The sequence below is a fragment of the Dermacentor andersoni genome, chromosome 11 (genome assembly GCF_023375885.2).
Source record: "Dermacentor andersoni chromosome 11, qqDerAnde1_hic_scaffold, whole genome shotgun sequence".
Taxonomy (NCBI): domain Eukaryota; kingdom Metazoa; phylum Arthropoda; class Arachnida; order Ixodida; family Ixodidae; genus Dermacentor; species Dermacentor andersoni.
The window spans coordinates 65771555-65787854 of NC_092824.1; the positions used below are offsets into that span (position 1 = coordinate 65771555).

Here is a 16300-nt window from a genome sequence, read left to right on the forward strand (position 1 = left end):
CTGTATGCGAGTTTATGGCATATGCACCAGCCAGTTATATTTGCAGATTCTCTTTCTCTATACTTTTTAGGATCCGAATCTGTGCGTTCATTGGTCTCTGTTCAAAAGATAAAAGCTATAGCTGTGGCTATGGAGGGTTTACCTTGGCCTTTAGTGATGTGTCTTTGTGGCAATGCACACTGTGCAGTTCATGTTTCATGGGGAGGACTGACGGCGAGAGGGCCTTTTAAGCGAGGGTCAAATTTCTCTATACTACTGTATGCACACACTGTGAGCTAGCTGTCTTTCTTGTGACCTACTGCTCGTGCAAATGGTGTGTGACTGTGGAATATGTTTGTTGCCACTGGGGCATTCTGTATGTGCCTTCGTAACTCCCCACGAATTAATACAAGCAATATAGGGACGGAGCAAAGGTGCCATGCACTCCTACATTCTTCATGCACTCCAGAGTATCACTACGGCAGAGCAAGATGTGACCTGCTGGCTGCAACCCTCTCGCCCTGCTAAGCTGCCCTGCTGCACGAAAACCGTGCCTGCAGTATACAAGAGGTGCTATGGCAGATGACTGGGCACTTTTTATCATATTGATGTAAAGTTGGCACTACTTTTCAGTATAAACGCGTCTCGTCAGTCAGCAGTGTATTTCTTTTCAAGCCCTTATCCTTCGTGCTGCAGTCACAATCCTCCTGACCGATCCGTTGGCTGATCTACATGGTTTTAAAAGTAGCGCTAACGATTATATGAAAATCGCACCAGTCGTTTCATTACGTCTGTTGTGAATTTTTTTACCCTGATATTACTACAAGTAACAGTGGTTTATTATTTATTAAATTATGGGGTTTTACATGCCAAAACCACTTTCTGATTATGAGGCACGCCGTAGTGGAGGTTTCCGGAAATTTCGACCACCTGGGGTTCTTCAAAATGCACCTTTAAGTACACAGGTGTTTTTGCATTTCGCCCCCATCGAAATGCGGCCGTCGTGGATGGATGGATGTTATGAGCGTCCCCTTTGGAGCGGGGGGTGGGTTATGCCACCAAGCTTTTGCTATTATACTGCCTAACGTGCTACGCAGATTAAACAATAAAAATAAAAAAAAAACACTATGAACTCCTACAACCAAATTTTCTGATCCCCTGTTGCGAATTGTGCTTTACGTCTCCGTTTTTTGTCGTTTCCTTACTTCTACCAATTGGACATGTTTACTTTTCCACTGCTCTCGCTGAACCCAAGGGCATCAAGGAGGCCAGTGGTGCCTAAATCGACCACTGGGCAGATGTCTTCACATTCAAATATAACATGCTCCATCGTTTCTCTCGGGGCCGGGATTCGAACCCGCCACCTCGTGCTCAGCAGCCCAACACCATAGCCACTAAGCAACCACGGCGGGTCAAGTAACAGTGGTCAGAACCACACAATTCATTAAGATGTAGAGAATTAATTTAGCTCCGAGGACTGCTCTGGATCACCAAAACAGTCCTCCAGGCTTCTCAGGCGGCTCCGCGAAAAAAAAAAAAAAATTATTGCACATGTTTTCTCCAAACGCTGAGCGACAATACCTCGAATCAACCAGCAGGACTTGGGTGAGCAACAGCTACCAACATTAGTTACCATTGCATCTTCAGGCGCTCCAGGACTTCTACGTTATCAGGGGTGCATCGGTCGCAGGTTAGCTTGAAGAATAGGTCGCCGACAAGTGTGCTACGATGGCTGCTTTTCAGACACCCTGGAAGAGTCGGTAGCTGTCAGTTGCTTTGCGCGGTCACACATGATCCGCCGCGTCGCCGAAAAAGAAGAAAAGTTTCGTTCCGAACTTGCCTGAGTGGAAATAAAGCTTGCACCCAGTACACTGTAGCATCATCGTACGGTCAACGTCCGCTGTATTGCAGTAACAGTGCAGAGAGTCCATGGCGCAAGATTTCAGCGCCGACTCGCTTGAGGGAATCTGCCGAAGCTATCCGTCCGGCTCGGTTGCCGCCGAAGCAGGCATGAATACTCCCGGATCAAAACTGAAATCTAGATAGTCCGTCTCAGAAGCGATGTCAAAAGAAAAAGAAAAACGCGACTTAACTAGGCGAACCCATTCAAAGACCGGACGACTCCTACGGAACTCCACACGACGACGCGCTCATGTAGGCTGCCATCTTTGATATGCTCACCTCGTGGATGAACACAAACCAACGGAAGAGGGCGTTGGCGTACCATTTGCTTCGAGCAAAACAGTGCAGCGTTACTCCAGTTGCAAAATGTTCTCTATCACATGGGGCCCCCTGCAAGCAACATAACGCGGCGGCTGCTCGTATTTCGGCTTGTTTTCGTGCATAATTTTTCTCACAATTTTCTTGATGTAAACGCGTAATACGCTGTTACCCCGCCACGTCGGGAGTCAAATGAAAGACCATGGCAGCGGAGGACGTGGAAGAAGTCAGTGCTTTTTTTGCATCTCTCCCGACTATATGCTTGCGAAAACTGAGCCCAATTTTGTTTTTGTTTCTTCTCTCTGTCGCACCGAGCTCGGCGCGTATGGTTTCTAAATGTGCGGGCAGCGGCTATCGACTGAACTCCTTCGGCGAGATATCCGAGAGTAATCGCGCTCTAATCTTTCCCTCGCCCTCTCTCCGTTCTTTTTGCTGCCAGCCGTGTTTGTCTCGGGCGGCGCTTATCAACTTTCTCCCGGGCTCCGTTCTCGCAAAGCGCACCCGCAAGCTGCGCGATTGTTTCTCGCTCTGTCGCCGGTAGTTCGGCGCCTGGATGTCCGAAAGACACGCTACAACAATGCCCTTTTGAAAGCTGTTTTCTGTGCTCGCGCCTCACGTTGTTTCCGGAGCTTGCTGCGGCGATGATGTGACCCATAAGTTGCACGTTGATCGGTTCCTGACCGGCGCCCGCGATGTTTGCCGTGTCCAAAACGCAGGGATCTCCACCGACGCTGGAGGCGGACTGCGTTTACGTGCAGATGAAGAAACAGTACCGCGTGTCGAGGTACATCAGGGCGCAGTGGTTTGTCAACCAGATCGGCAAAGTCATCCAACTGAAGCATCCATGCGAGGTATATGCGTGTCTTTTGTCGTCTGGATTCTGTGTTCGTTCACTGTGGTTCGTAGCAGCGCGTGATTTCTTGGGTTTGTGCAGATTTTTTTCACGCTAAGGATGTACAGTTCAGTTGGTCAAAACATTGTGAGCTTTTTCGGGACAACAGCCTGTGTATAGACTGTTTGCTGTGGTTATTTTACAATCATCTGTTTGATGGTAATCAAATGCACTTGCGCAGCGGTATCAGGCTCATTGCTTTTTTGAGCGCTCGTCCGTGTCGTTTCTCCCTGCTTGTCACCGTGAAAACCGCGCTGTTCCGTTTCAAATATGTCTTACCAACTCACCTAAACGTCTGTTTTAACATGCTCATTGCGCTTGCGCCAGTGTTTGCAGGTGTGCCACAATATTGTCACGTTGTAGTGACAGACAAGACCACAGTAGCAAAACTGTGAATGATGACATGAACTCTTTATAGGGCAAACTCGTGCCCCTAAAAGCAAGCGACACTCAAAGCCCAACAATAGCAGCGAACACAGTCGGCGATCGTTGAAAATCTGATCTGTGAGTCAAGCGCATTGGCCTTTATACATGACTCTTCGAAGGTTCCGGCGGAATCGCTGGTGCTCGCGTGCCTAACAGAAAGTACTACACAGTTGGCATTGCGCATACAATTTGATTACACAAGGTTTGGCAAGAACGTACAGAACAGATGGAATCAACAATAACGTTCGAGTAAGTTCCAACCATGCAGGCGCGTCTTGTGCTGAGCTGAGTGCTGAGTGAAATGTATTCCCCGAGAAAGGAATAAATAAGTACGCATGTCAATATTTTGAGTTGTTGCTGGTAGAAACATAAACCATTGCAAGTCTGTTCTCACCCGAAGGCCCAGCTACTTGCAAAGAGGCTAGGGATGAAGTTTTTTGGCTTTATGTAGAATGCAGTGCAGCTTGTGCACATAGCACTTAAGACCTTGACCTAAATATAGGCCCACTTGCTTTGCTTGCAACTCCTCAACTAGCTTGCTAGATGGGACACTGCAATTCGCTTCACCACTGCAACATGACATCATGTGTGTGTCGCCACTCATTTCATCCGGTGAAGGCTGAAGGTGAAAGGTAGTTCATGGTTTGTGTAGGAGGTGATTTGAATGGACCCTAAGGAAGGCATTTTCAATTTCTTCTTCTTATGGAATGCCACCAGTTTTTGAGACATACTGAGAAAGTCCAGTGGCCTTATTTTCCCTAGATTGCCTCTGCATGCAGTGATGGCTAGATGCATGGCCTTTGTGTTTAACTTTCTAATTCAGTCAGTCATATCGTTGAACTAATTTATTGCTGTAAAAAATGAAAGCATCAAGTCTCTGTAGGATTCAGTTACATTCGGGTCAGGTATGACATCTGCTGCCATTTCCGACCACCTCTGATGCTTACCTTTTTTATCGGTCTCTGTTTATCAAGTCTCTGTAGGATTCAGTTACACTCGGGTCAGGTATGACATCTGTTGCCATTTCCGACCACCTCTGATGCTTACCTTTTTTATCGGCTTGTGCCAAAAGTTGTTGCTCACGGACATATTGTAGTGGTGATAAAAAGAGGCACATCCACTGTTGCCGAAAATTAAAAAGCACATAAGCAGGCTACATTCGGGTGCATGCATCAGGATGTATGCTTGTAGAGCAAAAACCTGCTGCTTGCAGTACTCTGTGTTCCCCTAATTACAACTTTGGAATCTGTGCTATAAGGAACCTGCAATGGAAAATTCTGTAACGTAATGCACACAAGTAAAAAGACACGGAATGTGTGTCAGGACTTGTGCGATTTTCGGGATGAAGGTTGACTGCAGTTCATCAAGGATGCACTAAAGGTGATAAATGGCAATGCTTAAAAAAAAAAAAAAATTCTCGGCATTTGTTTTGCACCTCAAAATCACTAATTTGCTAAGTAAATTTTGATTCAAAGCAGTAGATCTTCCGAGAAAACAGTAGAGTATGTATCATTCACTCTCGTGTGCTGTGCTCGTGGTCCTGGAGGCCATGCCTCACTAAATGCTACTGGCCACTGCATATCAGAGGCCTGCGTAGAGTTTGCACTGCACTTCCACAACGAGCGGTGCAAAGTGGTAGCATTATTCTAGAAGAAAATTTAGTTAACAGCATCTTCTGATATGTTAAAGCACAGTGTAGTTATTATTATTGTTTGGCTGCACATAGTGAATTATGATCAGGACCATGGTTGCAGAGATGTCATCTCAGAATTGGAGCTATTTTGGAAACATTTAGTTTCATTCTTTCTGTAAAAGCCCGGAAGAGATTATATGTATATAATAGTCGATTCTGCAGGGATGGAATGGGAATGGCATTGAGCTCATTTTGGTCAGGATGGAATGAGAATGAAATGACTTTTTTTCCATGGACGTAATCGCTTATGGCACTTAGTTGCTTATGGTGCATTCAACTAGTCGCTTTCAAGTGGTCTCATGATGCAATTTGTATTCGGCTGGTCGAATTCGAGTGCTCTGAACATGTTCACTTGGTTCATTCAGAGTGCCTTCCTCCAGCTTGGAGAGCTCGGAGGGGCTCACCATCACGCTGGGAGCATGACGGAGATCCAACAGAATCTCGGTCATGTAGTTACTCTGATTCTCTGGAAGCAGCTGAATGGTTGGCTGGGCTGGCTTTCTCTGACTTTAATATCCAGAAGGCTCCGCATAGCTGCGGAGCAATTTAGAGTGCGGTAGGAACCAGTCGAATGTACCATTACTTTCACCCTGGTGACGCCGCACGCATCTACAAGAATGCAGAAATCTTCCACAATTCCTGCCACGCTGTATAGAGCCCAGGAAACTCCATGTTGCCAAGGCTGTTATCGGATTCGGCATTTACCCCCCCCCCCCTCAACACCTACTAGGTGCTAAGATCAGCTAGTTCAAGCAAACTTTGCCACGGTGTCAGTGCTATTCTCCTCTAGGAATGCTGCCAGGCTGGCATCGGCCCTTTCACAAGACCTTGAGGTGCTCTTGGAAAATAGCACTGCAGTCTTGGAGTCTGTTGTGAGCCCCAAGTGCCTGAAGGTAGACAGGAGTCGGCGGGTATTCTGTTCCACCACTCATTGTGTTATGCCTAATCCTCTTGAGTCCTTCGTTATTTGTTTATTCTGCAAGTTTCAGTCGGATAGGTGTATTTGAAAATTATATGCAGTAGCATTTTATCTGTAATGGCTCAAGCTTGCTTGAACATGTCCTTGCAACATGGTATCAATCTCCTGTCCGTGAAACACTTCCTCAACTTCTTTGATGCAACACTGAGCAATGTAGCTCCCAAGCTTACAATTTATCCTGTTGTTTGATGCAGCAATTCTGATGGCAAACAGTGCAACTATTGTATGGTGCAAATGTGCGAGTGCTTATCTTCACTGATGACCCCTAGAGGTCGCGTGACCGTTTGTCGCTAATGGTCACTTTGGTCTAAAAACGACTGTTTCGGTTCAGGAGCAGGATGTTAGTACACACTGACACTTACTTTACGTTGCGATGACGATGCAAGCAGGGTGAGCGGCACATATTGCGAGACATTTGGGTGTCACTATGGGCAAGTCGCACTTGCTGGTGTGACCTCGGTGACCGTGAGTTGCTCCTTGGTCACCATTCGTGGTCGGTCACACAGTCTCTTTCTGTAGCTGGTGTGAACGTGCTCTAATATGTTGGTCAAACTGCTGTAATGCATTCTTTACAGAGTGACATTGCAGAGGAGGTCGAGGTTCTCTCGGCTCTTCCGAGGGACAAGCCAACTGGATGGCGACCGAACAGGGCGCATGAGTTTGCGTATTTGGTGACACCGGCAACAAAGGTCACTTTCCTTGCCAAAAAGTACCGCTTCGTCTTTTGCCTTGACCTCAGTGTCTCCATCGCAAATGTGGTGAGTATTATTGATTTACAAACTGTGGGAAATGTATTTCGTTGTAGTCCAAGCAGTGGTGGTAGGGGTGGGGGTGGTCATGGAATGGTTACGAGTGTCTTTGATAAGAAAAGTACAGAAAAATACAACATGCGGATAGAAATAATCGAAAGGTTGAAACAGTACTGCGCAGTGGGGAGACCGAGAGCAGATCAGCGCTGAGCAAAGGTGTCTTGACAGTGACGTAAAGGGACGTGTATTGATAGAATAAAAATTTCCTATATGAATCATGGGTGAATGGTTTGAAGGGTGGATGTGGTTACAGATGATGTGGGAAGATTGTACTTCTCCGGTAATCCGGCTAACTGCAAGCGCCAAGAAGTTTGAGGGCTTGCTAAAATTCTCTAGTATTATTATAATGAGAGTCGCACACAGCTTGGCGATCTATTCGGATTGTGGCAACGTTTTGTTAATGGAACCTGAGTACGCTTGGGATTGTTGCAGCCTGCACCATAACTTCAAGATAGCGCTGTAACCTGTTTATCTATGTCCACAAGTTTTCCTTTTTTCTTTATTCATCGTTCTTGCAATGTGTTGCACTTATCTGAGCCAGTATCATTTTGGGGGAATTTCCATTGTTTTCCACGGTTAAGGTTCGTTCCTGCACATTGACCCTTGTGCTTGTGGAGGTTGCTTGTGTTGGCATTCCTGCTGCCCGCTCATTCATAAGTGTAGGCGACCGACATAGACTGTGCACTTTGCGTGTTACCTTTGCATCACACTGTGCGGCATGTGAGATGTCTTGTTGGTTTTAATCTTTGCAGGACATTAGGAGTGAAACATTCCTGTTTGACGAGGTGTTTGCAACGCTTTCGAAATGTGTCGAGAAACTTGTAAAGCCTGTGAGTACCCCTTGGTTTTATTTAGGTAGCACAAATAAATGGAGCCGTGTGAATATTTGCACATTTCATTTGGCTTGGTATTCGATCCTTCAAACGAATGGCTGCAGTTTGAATTTAAGTATTTCTTCAAATAGCAGTTTTTGAATGAGCTTACACCGATACAGGGATGATTGCCAAGTCGATTTAAAACAAGGTTGGTGTTATTTCCTTTTCTGAATTATGAATTCAAGGACAACAAATAGGCTGTCAGCTGGCTTAATCATAAAACTGTTAAGTAGGTCTTGGCAGTACTTGATTTGACACTGTTGCAGTAACATTTACATATTTGGCTTATTAGCACAATTGTCTGATTCATATTTTATTTGGCACCATCAAAATCTGATTTGTATTCTGTTTGGTGTCATCCAGTTCTTATTTGATTCAGTTTCTAAGATTACTGTTGTCATATTCTTGCATACTACTTTCCCAAGCACATAAGCTTTTAAAAATTACTGGATACTGTTACGACTTTGCACCGCTGCACCACTATTACGACTTTGTGGTCCCGTAGCGCTCGTCACCCGTTTCGTGACAGAGCGTTGGTAGCGAAGACTCCGAGCCAGGCGTCGATGAGAATAACAAAAGGGACTTTATACACTATATACAGGTCATTATACAGGACATGAAGGGATCGGCACTGGGGCCGAGAGCTCACTGCAAACGCGACTGTTCCCGCACGGCAACGTCCGGCGAAAACGCGTGACACATCTCGCTCCAGTCGAGAGCGGCACTGGCTCCCGGTGGGTCGGCGGATCCGGTTTTTCAGGCGGCACGCCTCCGCTTATAAGCCCCCAAAACCATTGTCACCCAACACAAAGCGAGCACTCGATGGTCGTCCGAGAGGTCCAACCGGCGACCGCGCTGGCCACCTGGTTCAATTGTGGCGGGCGCGGTGACCTTCAGGCAAGGGCCGGAGGTCACCTAGTGGGTGTCTACGGCGCCGGGCTGTCTGGCACTTGGCGACACGTCCGAACAAAGTGGCTCGCCGATGCTTCTCTCGCAGGACACCGCTGCCTGACGGCTCAGCATCTTGACTTTTCAAGGGAGAATTTGGGCGCTCGAAGGATAATTTTGCATCTTGCAGATTCGGAATCCGGGCTGGAGGTAATGGCACAACAATACGGAACGAGAAGCCAAATTATGTGCAATTGTGCTTGCACATTAGTGACAACACTGATCATATTCATGCCCTTGCCTATCATATGTGGACTCTATATGGTATGTAAATTCTTGTATTGTGTATGCAAATGTTTGTTTGTCTTGCAACTGATATATCAGTCTATCTATACTACTATAGCATGAGGGCAGTGGATTTATACAAAACCATATTTCTGAAGGCTAAATATAAGCTTTGGGAGGTGCATTTTCAATTAAACTATGCGCAGGATGATTTGGTTCTAAAAAAAATTGCGGAACGCCACTTAAAACATGTTATTTTTTTCTTTGCCCTGTGTGAAATTTGCATTGTTTCCATCAAGACTCATAGGAAAGCTTTGTTGAGGGGGAATCTTACTTTCACATGACTGCTGTACCCAAGGTGTGACAAAACTGAAGCATTTCAAGTGCAGTAGAACCTTGTTGATGTGTTCACAATTTATATGCTTGCAATAGAGAACATTGAAAGTGCCTCACCTGGCTCGTACAAATCAGATCATGAATTTTACCTGATAATGGGTTACCTTTTGAGGCGAAGCTTTCGTAGCCTCTTCCCCCTTTCTTTGATGTCCATTTCTAACCACTTGCCATTTCTAACTTGCTTTGAGTGCGCTGCCCACGTGCTCATTGATGTCGAGTGAAAGCTGTCGCTCAGCAAAAAAAATAAAAAAAAATAAAATAAACGCCTGGTGTTCGGGGTATTGAACCTGGTTCCCCCAGCACAGAAGCCCGATGCTCTAACTGTTAGTCCTCAAACGCATGCCTAAAAAGGTGCAATAAAACACCACCCTTATGATGTCGTGCAAGCCAGTGCTTTGAGATGCTTGGCACGTTAGCCGCGTTGCATAGTGACAATTTACTTGTAAAAAGTGAGTGCGCACACTTTCTAGCCGATGATAAAAACAAAGGTTACGGGATGTATTTGTTGCCAGAATTTGCTGCACGTATCGCATTGTACCGTGGCGCATTTCCACAAAGCCGAGCACGTCATGTCCTGTGATTCAATGCATTTTAATGCTGAATAAACCTTCCCATTGCTCTGCAAGATCTGCCATGGTGGCCGCAGAACTGAGATATGCAGTTTTCCTCTTGATATAATGTGCCATTTTGGCCTCGCTGGCTCATGTAAGCTTTGCGTGCACCGATTCCCATGGAGCATGGGATCTGTGTAACTTTTTTTAATCTCATTCTTCTTCTAAGTATATTCACAATTTCTCACTAAATTATGATGTGGATGTGTTCGTTTATTTTAGTTTATGGACAGGCATGGTGGTTTGACACTGCTGGTGTAGCACAGATCACTTGTCATTATTGGTTCATGGAACCGATAACAAAGATAATAAGCAGGTGACATTTTGTTCCTGTGCCTGAATGTGTTGTTTCCACAATGCAGCATGCCACATTTCACATTCAAAATTTTTTGAACTGCGTATAGTCAATTTATCCAAGTATGCTTTAATTGTTGCTGTGAATCAATGCGCTAGGTTTTTTTTTTTCCACAGCAGAGTTGTTAAGGGGAGTTTCGCAGCCATTATCGTGCAGCGAAGGCTGACTTGCGGGGGTTTGCTCGGTACCAATCTGTAACGCAACCTGCATCAAAGACATTGATTATCAATAATTATAGTGAAGTAAAAGTTACCTTGCATACACCTTACACAAATAGATAACAGCTCCTTTTGCGCTGCTTTTTTAGCCAGTAATCCATAGTTTTTGTTTCTCGCGTCGTGTTTTACTGGCTCCACATTGGAAATCAGCTAAGAGTTTGTATAGCTGCAGGGGTAAAGAACCGCCAGCAATGTAGCCTTCGTGGGAACCCTGAAGCGACCGTATGACCAAGGCATCAGTGAGAATGTGTACGCAGCACTATTGATGAATCATCAGTAAGAAGAGCCAGAAAATGGACCCCTGTCCGAAGGGTGCGGGAACTTGCTTGTACTGCTTCACTATCCTTGATGTGTCAGTTGCTCAGATTCACGTACGTCTGCGATGGTTTTTTTTTTACAACTTATTACGGCTTCCTGTGTGCAGTTCAATGTTCCGGGGAGCTGCGTGGTGTTCCAGCCCGAGATCTACGTCACTGTCATTGCGTACATCCCTCACTATACCCCATCGGTGCAGCAGGTGAGCCGTACACATTTGATGAAGGTACAAAAGTCCGAAGTTGGGGTGGTTGATGTGCTTTCAACCTGGTAAAAACTACAGGTGCCTGAACAAGAAAGACAATGAATTTGCCTCATCTCTCTAGTGCTTTGTCATCTATGTTGTTTCTCATGCTTAGGAATAGCCCGAATTAGATGGAGTGTTACAATCAAAGGAGCTGCTTAACACTTGCCTTGTTTGACTTAAGAATGCACATTGTGCATTAAAGTAAAACCTCAGTAATTCAACTTTTGTTAATTTGGAAAATCGGATCATTTGGACTAGTCCTCTGGTCCCGGCAGGTGTATGCATTATTTAATGCAATCGTACTCTTGTTAATTCAGAGGTATTTGGCCGCACCTTGGTTAATTCGGACAACTCTCGGAGCGCGGAGTGCCGCAAATGTGTGACAAAATAGAGCAAAAACTGCACCAGTGACCAACTGAAACGAAGCGGTGGAGTCCACATTTCCATAGTCATCAGCGGAAATCATATGTCAGCGACAGCAATGTCGGAATGCTTCGTGTCTATCTCTGCTTTTGAAGCCTTTATTCTTGTGTTTACTGCCGCGCATAACACTACGTCGGCTGTGCGCCTTCATAGCCGTGTAGTCGCCATCCACGATTGTGTCAATAGCGACTGTGGTTTTGTCCGCAGAGGTGCTGGCCAACAGTGCTTCTGTTTTGACTTCGCGCAAAGCTGTTACAGATCAAGAGCACCAGATATATCGTGATGGACGGACGGTCTGTTGGTGACCAGCTCACTTGTGAAAAAATAACCGGGATGTGTGCATGATAGTGAAAAGCGTGTCTCTGATGAAGGCACGTGCTGCGGATGCGCTGCGAAGAAAGTCGCGAGGCCTTCACCACTGCGAGAGCCAATGAGGCACGAGATGGCGAGGATTGCAGCTTTTGCACTGGTTTTGCACAAAATAGAAACAGGAGTTGCTCATTCATTCAGTAAATAAAAGCGTGTTGACGTAGTAAGCATTTGTTTATTGTTTTCTTGATACCCTCGATAATTCGATATTTGGTTCATTCGGACATTTTTTTTTCAGTCTCATGAAATCTGAATTAACAAGGTTTTACTGGATACTGTTACACATGCTTTTACATGTGGCTGAACTTGTGAGCAGTCCAGAGGAAAAACTGAAAAACTTGTGATCATTAATTCCTCTGCTTCACGGTGGGGAATGACAGTCATACCTTTGGGTTGTTAATTCTTCGTGGAGAGCTCTTGTGGTGGCAAAAGCTTGCAAGGTATGGGAACTCCATGCTACCGTGTCCCTAAAAAGTTTCTTGTGCGCCCTTGTGCTACTTCTGCCCTCTTTTAGTGTCAGCTGCATAACTCTTGTGCCATCTCCCATTGTGTGTGCAACTGCAACATGATTCTGAGACGACGTTTTAGAAATTCTATTGTGTAACTAAGATTTGCAAATGGGGCCTGGTGAGGCACCCTCTAAAGAAGGTATGTAGAAGGATTTCACTGACCACTTGCACAAGCACCTCCCTGCTAACAACTGCTCCTTCCCCTTTCTTGTGTGGGTACGTGTCACTGTCGAGTTGTAACAGCAAAGGTTGAAGCACCTGTTGAATCCTTCACAGATGTACAGTTATAACTCAGCCTAACAAAACCCGATTTTACGAAGTTCCCCATCTAACGAAGAAATGTCCATGCTCTAGCAAGTACCCATAAGGCTCAATGTTGTCATCAACCCGAATTAACGAAACTAGCTTGCATTAAAGCCGATTTAATGAAGCTTTTCCAGAAATAAATGAGTAAAAAAAAGCTGCGATTTCTTTCTAATTTGGACGCAAATGGGTTTTCCTTCAAACATGTGTTCTAACGCTATCGTGTTTAGACATCTAGGCACCCTAGTCACGGCCCGAGCTCTATTTTGACGAGGCTGCACGCCGCACCCATGCACGGAACAATGGACTCTGCATTCGCTAGCGTTCTTACATACCAGATGGCGCTAGGTGCGGCAGCAGTTGGGCTGCCCTCGCGGCCTTTTTACACGCGCAGGCGTGGGTTAGTGGCAAATATACTGCCACACTACTTTTGGGTGTCACTACTTTACAGTTTTAGATTTCGGAGGACTGAAATACCTCTTACTCGATTTTCTAAACTTCCCAACTTAACGAAATAATTAGAGCGTGGTTATCACTTCGTTAAATCGAGTTTCAGCTGTATCAAGCTAAAAAGCTCCCTTAGCAGGGCAAAGAATTTGGTGGCAAGGAAGTGATGGAGGAAATTGAAGGTGGGTATTCAAGAGCCAGTTTACATGCAGCTACAGACTTAACACGGTCTCTTGTGGGCATCATGTTGCATGGCAACAAGTTGCTTATAAAAGGGAGAGAGTGCCAGTTTCTTCCAATCGTCTCTCGTGGCAGTTAGCAGTTTGAGACGGTGTGATAGACTGCACCCGCCATCGGAATCGGCCCGCATTCCCCAGTCCTCACCTCATAGTAGGTGGGTCTACATCTACGTGTGACATTGTACTGCCTTCAGTATATGCTCAGGTCACGGAGCAGATTGTAACGTTTCTTCGCTGGAGTGCAATAAATGTCAGTTCTCACACCGTCACCGCCATCACTGTCTTGCTGCTGTTGTCACGTACACATTGGCCCATCTGGTAATGCTTTGCAGGACCCCAAATGATATCCAGATAGCTTGCAAAATACCATCCACGACATTGATTCCTACAGTGTGTGGGATCTGCATAATTTTATTTCTTGTTGACGTATTTTTTTCTTTATTATCAATTGTTGTTGTTCTGTTCTGTTGCTTGCTGCATTCTTGCACCATGGAGTCAACAAGGGACATTTCTTTTTCTTTGTTTATTGCCTCATAAAGAAAAGTGTGGCAGTTTGGAGACGTACTTGAATCCTTGTTGTCTAGGTCCTGATTCAAGGATGGCCGTTGACACCAGACAACTGTGCCTTGTTCCTGAGCAAGGTGTCGACTGGACTGAGCGAGATCTGCATTGTCCTGGCTGAAGCAACAGCGGGTGTTGCTGAACTCCATGACCAACTCCGGGTGTGTACTGTCTCTTGCGAGGATGGTGGCATCGACCTTTGGGGAGGCATAAACTTTTCCTGGAACAGTATGTAGTTTTACCGGGTGTTCCAGCTAACATGGAGCAAGTAAAGAAAAAGAGGAAGGTGAAGCCTGGGCAGGTGATAGCAGCTATGTGTTGTTAGCAAAGTCCTAAAAAAGCCTCGAGGATTTTTCATTGTGATAATTAGTAGCGTGTTATTAACACACATATTTATGACCACATTGTCAATACAAGGTTTGGTGAGCACATTTGAAAACATCACTTTCAGTTGTCTGTGGAGCAGCTGACTGAAACCAGTCTCATTGCAGACACTACGCTTTGAGCTGAACTCATAGCGCAAGAAACATCCTTGAAAGTACTTGCTGGCATGTGTAATTTGCCACTTTAAATACACGGTCCAGTTTCGCTGCTGTCTCATCACTGCTTATTGATGCTGCTTCACTTTGCATTTACGACGAAGGGTGCACTTTCGTTTCAAGCCATTAATTGCTGTGTGTCGACGCTGCTCCGTTTTTTTCGTTGTGAACTGAATGTTCGCTGCATTGCTTTATTTTAGCACATTACCTTAGTTGCTTTTGCCACCGCTCCCCCAATGCGAGTGTACGGTGCACCGACCACACTAAAACAAGACAAAAGCCATGACAGTATTCTGGCACCGTCTGCAGGGCTCTAGTGTTGCATAGGGAAAGGATATGCAAACCGTTACTAGAGGGTGCGGCTTATCAGTGTGAGAGTGCTTGTGTGATCCCGGCTGCTGTGTCTACTCTGCAAGGCAGCAGTAGCAGCAGCACTAAAAAAGGAGGGTGAAGAAGCAAAGAAAGCGTCACTTTAAATATAGTCAGCATGCCTTCATGCCATAGTTTAGCTGTTAGCTGTAATCAAGTACTAATGACAGGCATTCACTGCAGCCGTTTTGGCTGTCAGGTCATCGGGCTCAGCAACGACGGCTAAAAAAAAAACTCAACGAGAATGGGCTTCATTTGTATGGCATGGTTACACAGATGGACATCTGAACTCAGCTATCGGTATCAATCTTGTGAATACGACAACCTAGAATAGTCTTGTAAATGCACTTGCGTCGTATCATTCTTTAACCTTCCAGTTGACCGTCTCCTCTTTCCACAACTTGCTCAAGAGTCTCTCCCCTCCATGTGCAAAGTGTGCTGTTGTATGCCTTTTCTTTTTTCTTAATGGGCACCATTGGAGGCCTTTGCATTCACCTCATAGAGCCGAAACACCATTCCACACCAGAGAAAATTAAACCAACTTGTTCACATTTATTTCTGACCATGGAAAGTATACTTGTATGAAGAAAACAGTTAAAACAACAATCGAGTAAAATAATTTGTACAGTAATTACATGATTTTTTTGGAAAAAATGCGCTGTTATGCACAGGGACAGAACTGAACGGAGCACACATCGCACAGAGTATGAATTAGTAACTGTTTATTTTAGATTTAGACAATTTGTTGAAACATATTTATAGTTATTAAAATTCAGAACTGACACAAGGGACAAAGAAGAAAATGCACGACACGAGCGCTCATGTCGTGCATTTCCTTCTTTGTTCCTTGTGTCTGCGCTGATTTTTTGTAATTATGAATACGACATTTCAACTAGTCCAATTAGAAGTCTTGATTCAACATATTTATACCCATGTGTTAACAAAATGATTGCGCAAAGACAGACAAAGATACAAGTACAGCGCACATGCATATTCCTTTTACATCCCCAAGATCAGGTTGGTTAGCCCAAATTACTTAATTAGTGATTAATTTGCTGAAGTATCCACAACTGAGACCCCCTCCAGCTTATCACAAACGCTAACATTCTATTCTAAGAAAATGTATCAGCAATGCTAACTACATAATTTGCTGACTTTGCTCCAGATAAATATGCCTCTCTGATATTTCACAAAGATTGATGCGTTGCATCACACTGAGGTTCGGCCTCTGTGATATATCCTTGGAGTCTCTTGCCTAACGCATATCATCTGCTTTAGGTGGCACAAAAATGATCTTCGAATAAATAATCTGTGGCCATATTACACACCATTGTAACTGCAAATTGAGAAATC

At 45.0% G+C, this 16300-nt stretch overlaps 2 protein-coding genes across 4 annotated transcripts in view; one reads left to right on the plus strand and one right to left on the minus strand.

Annotated features, from left to right (window-relative positions):
- Atac2 (Ada2a-containing complex component 2) overlaps positions 1-2144 on the minus strand; it is a 45037-nt gene extending 42893 nt beyond the window's left edge. Inside the window, exons 1-3 of one of the 2 annotated variants that reach the window (XM_072285543.1) lie at positions 2073-2144; positions 1820-2010; positions 1613-1727 (exon numbers count right to left, since the gene is read on the minus strand). In XM_072285543.1, the coding sequence (XP_072141644.1) occupies positions 1613-1727; positions 1820-1910 (206 nt within the window). In that variant the 5' untranslated portion in view covers positions 1911-2010; positions 2073-2144. Of the gene's footprint in view, positions 1-1612; positions 1728-1819 lie in introns of both variants that reach the window. The other variant, XM_072285542.1, reaches the window with a different exon arrangement.
- Positions 2145-2272: 128 nt separating this feature from the next.
- LOC126518382 (KICSTOR complex protein SZT2-like) overlaps positions 2273-16300 on the plus strand; it is a 256520-nt gene continuing 242492 nt past the window's right edge. The window contains exons 1-6 of one of the 2 annotated variants that reach the window (XM_050168245.3): positions 2273-2425; positions 2916-3050; positions 6765-6947; positions 7751-7828; positions 11051-11143; positions 14063-14200. In XM_050168245.3, the coding sequence (XP_050024202.2) occupies positions 2402-2425; positions 2916-3050; positions 6765-6947; positions 7751-7828; positions 11051-11143; positions 14063-14200 (651 nt within the window). In that variant the 5' untranslated portion in view covers positions 2273-2401. Of the gene's footprint in view, positions 2426-2676; positions 3051-6764; positions 6948-7750; positions 7829-11050; positions 11144-14062; positions 14201-16300 lie in introns of those variants that run through there. The other variant, XM_055064554.2, reaches the window with a different exon arrangement.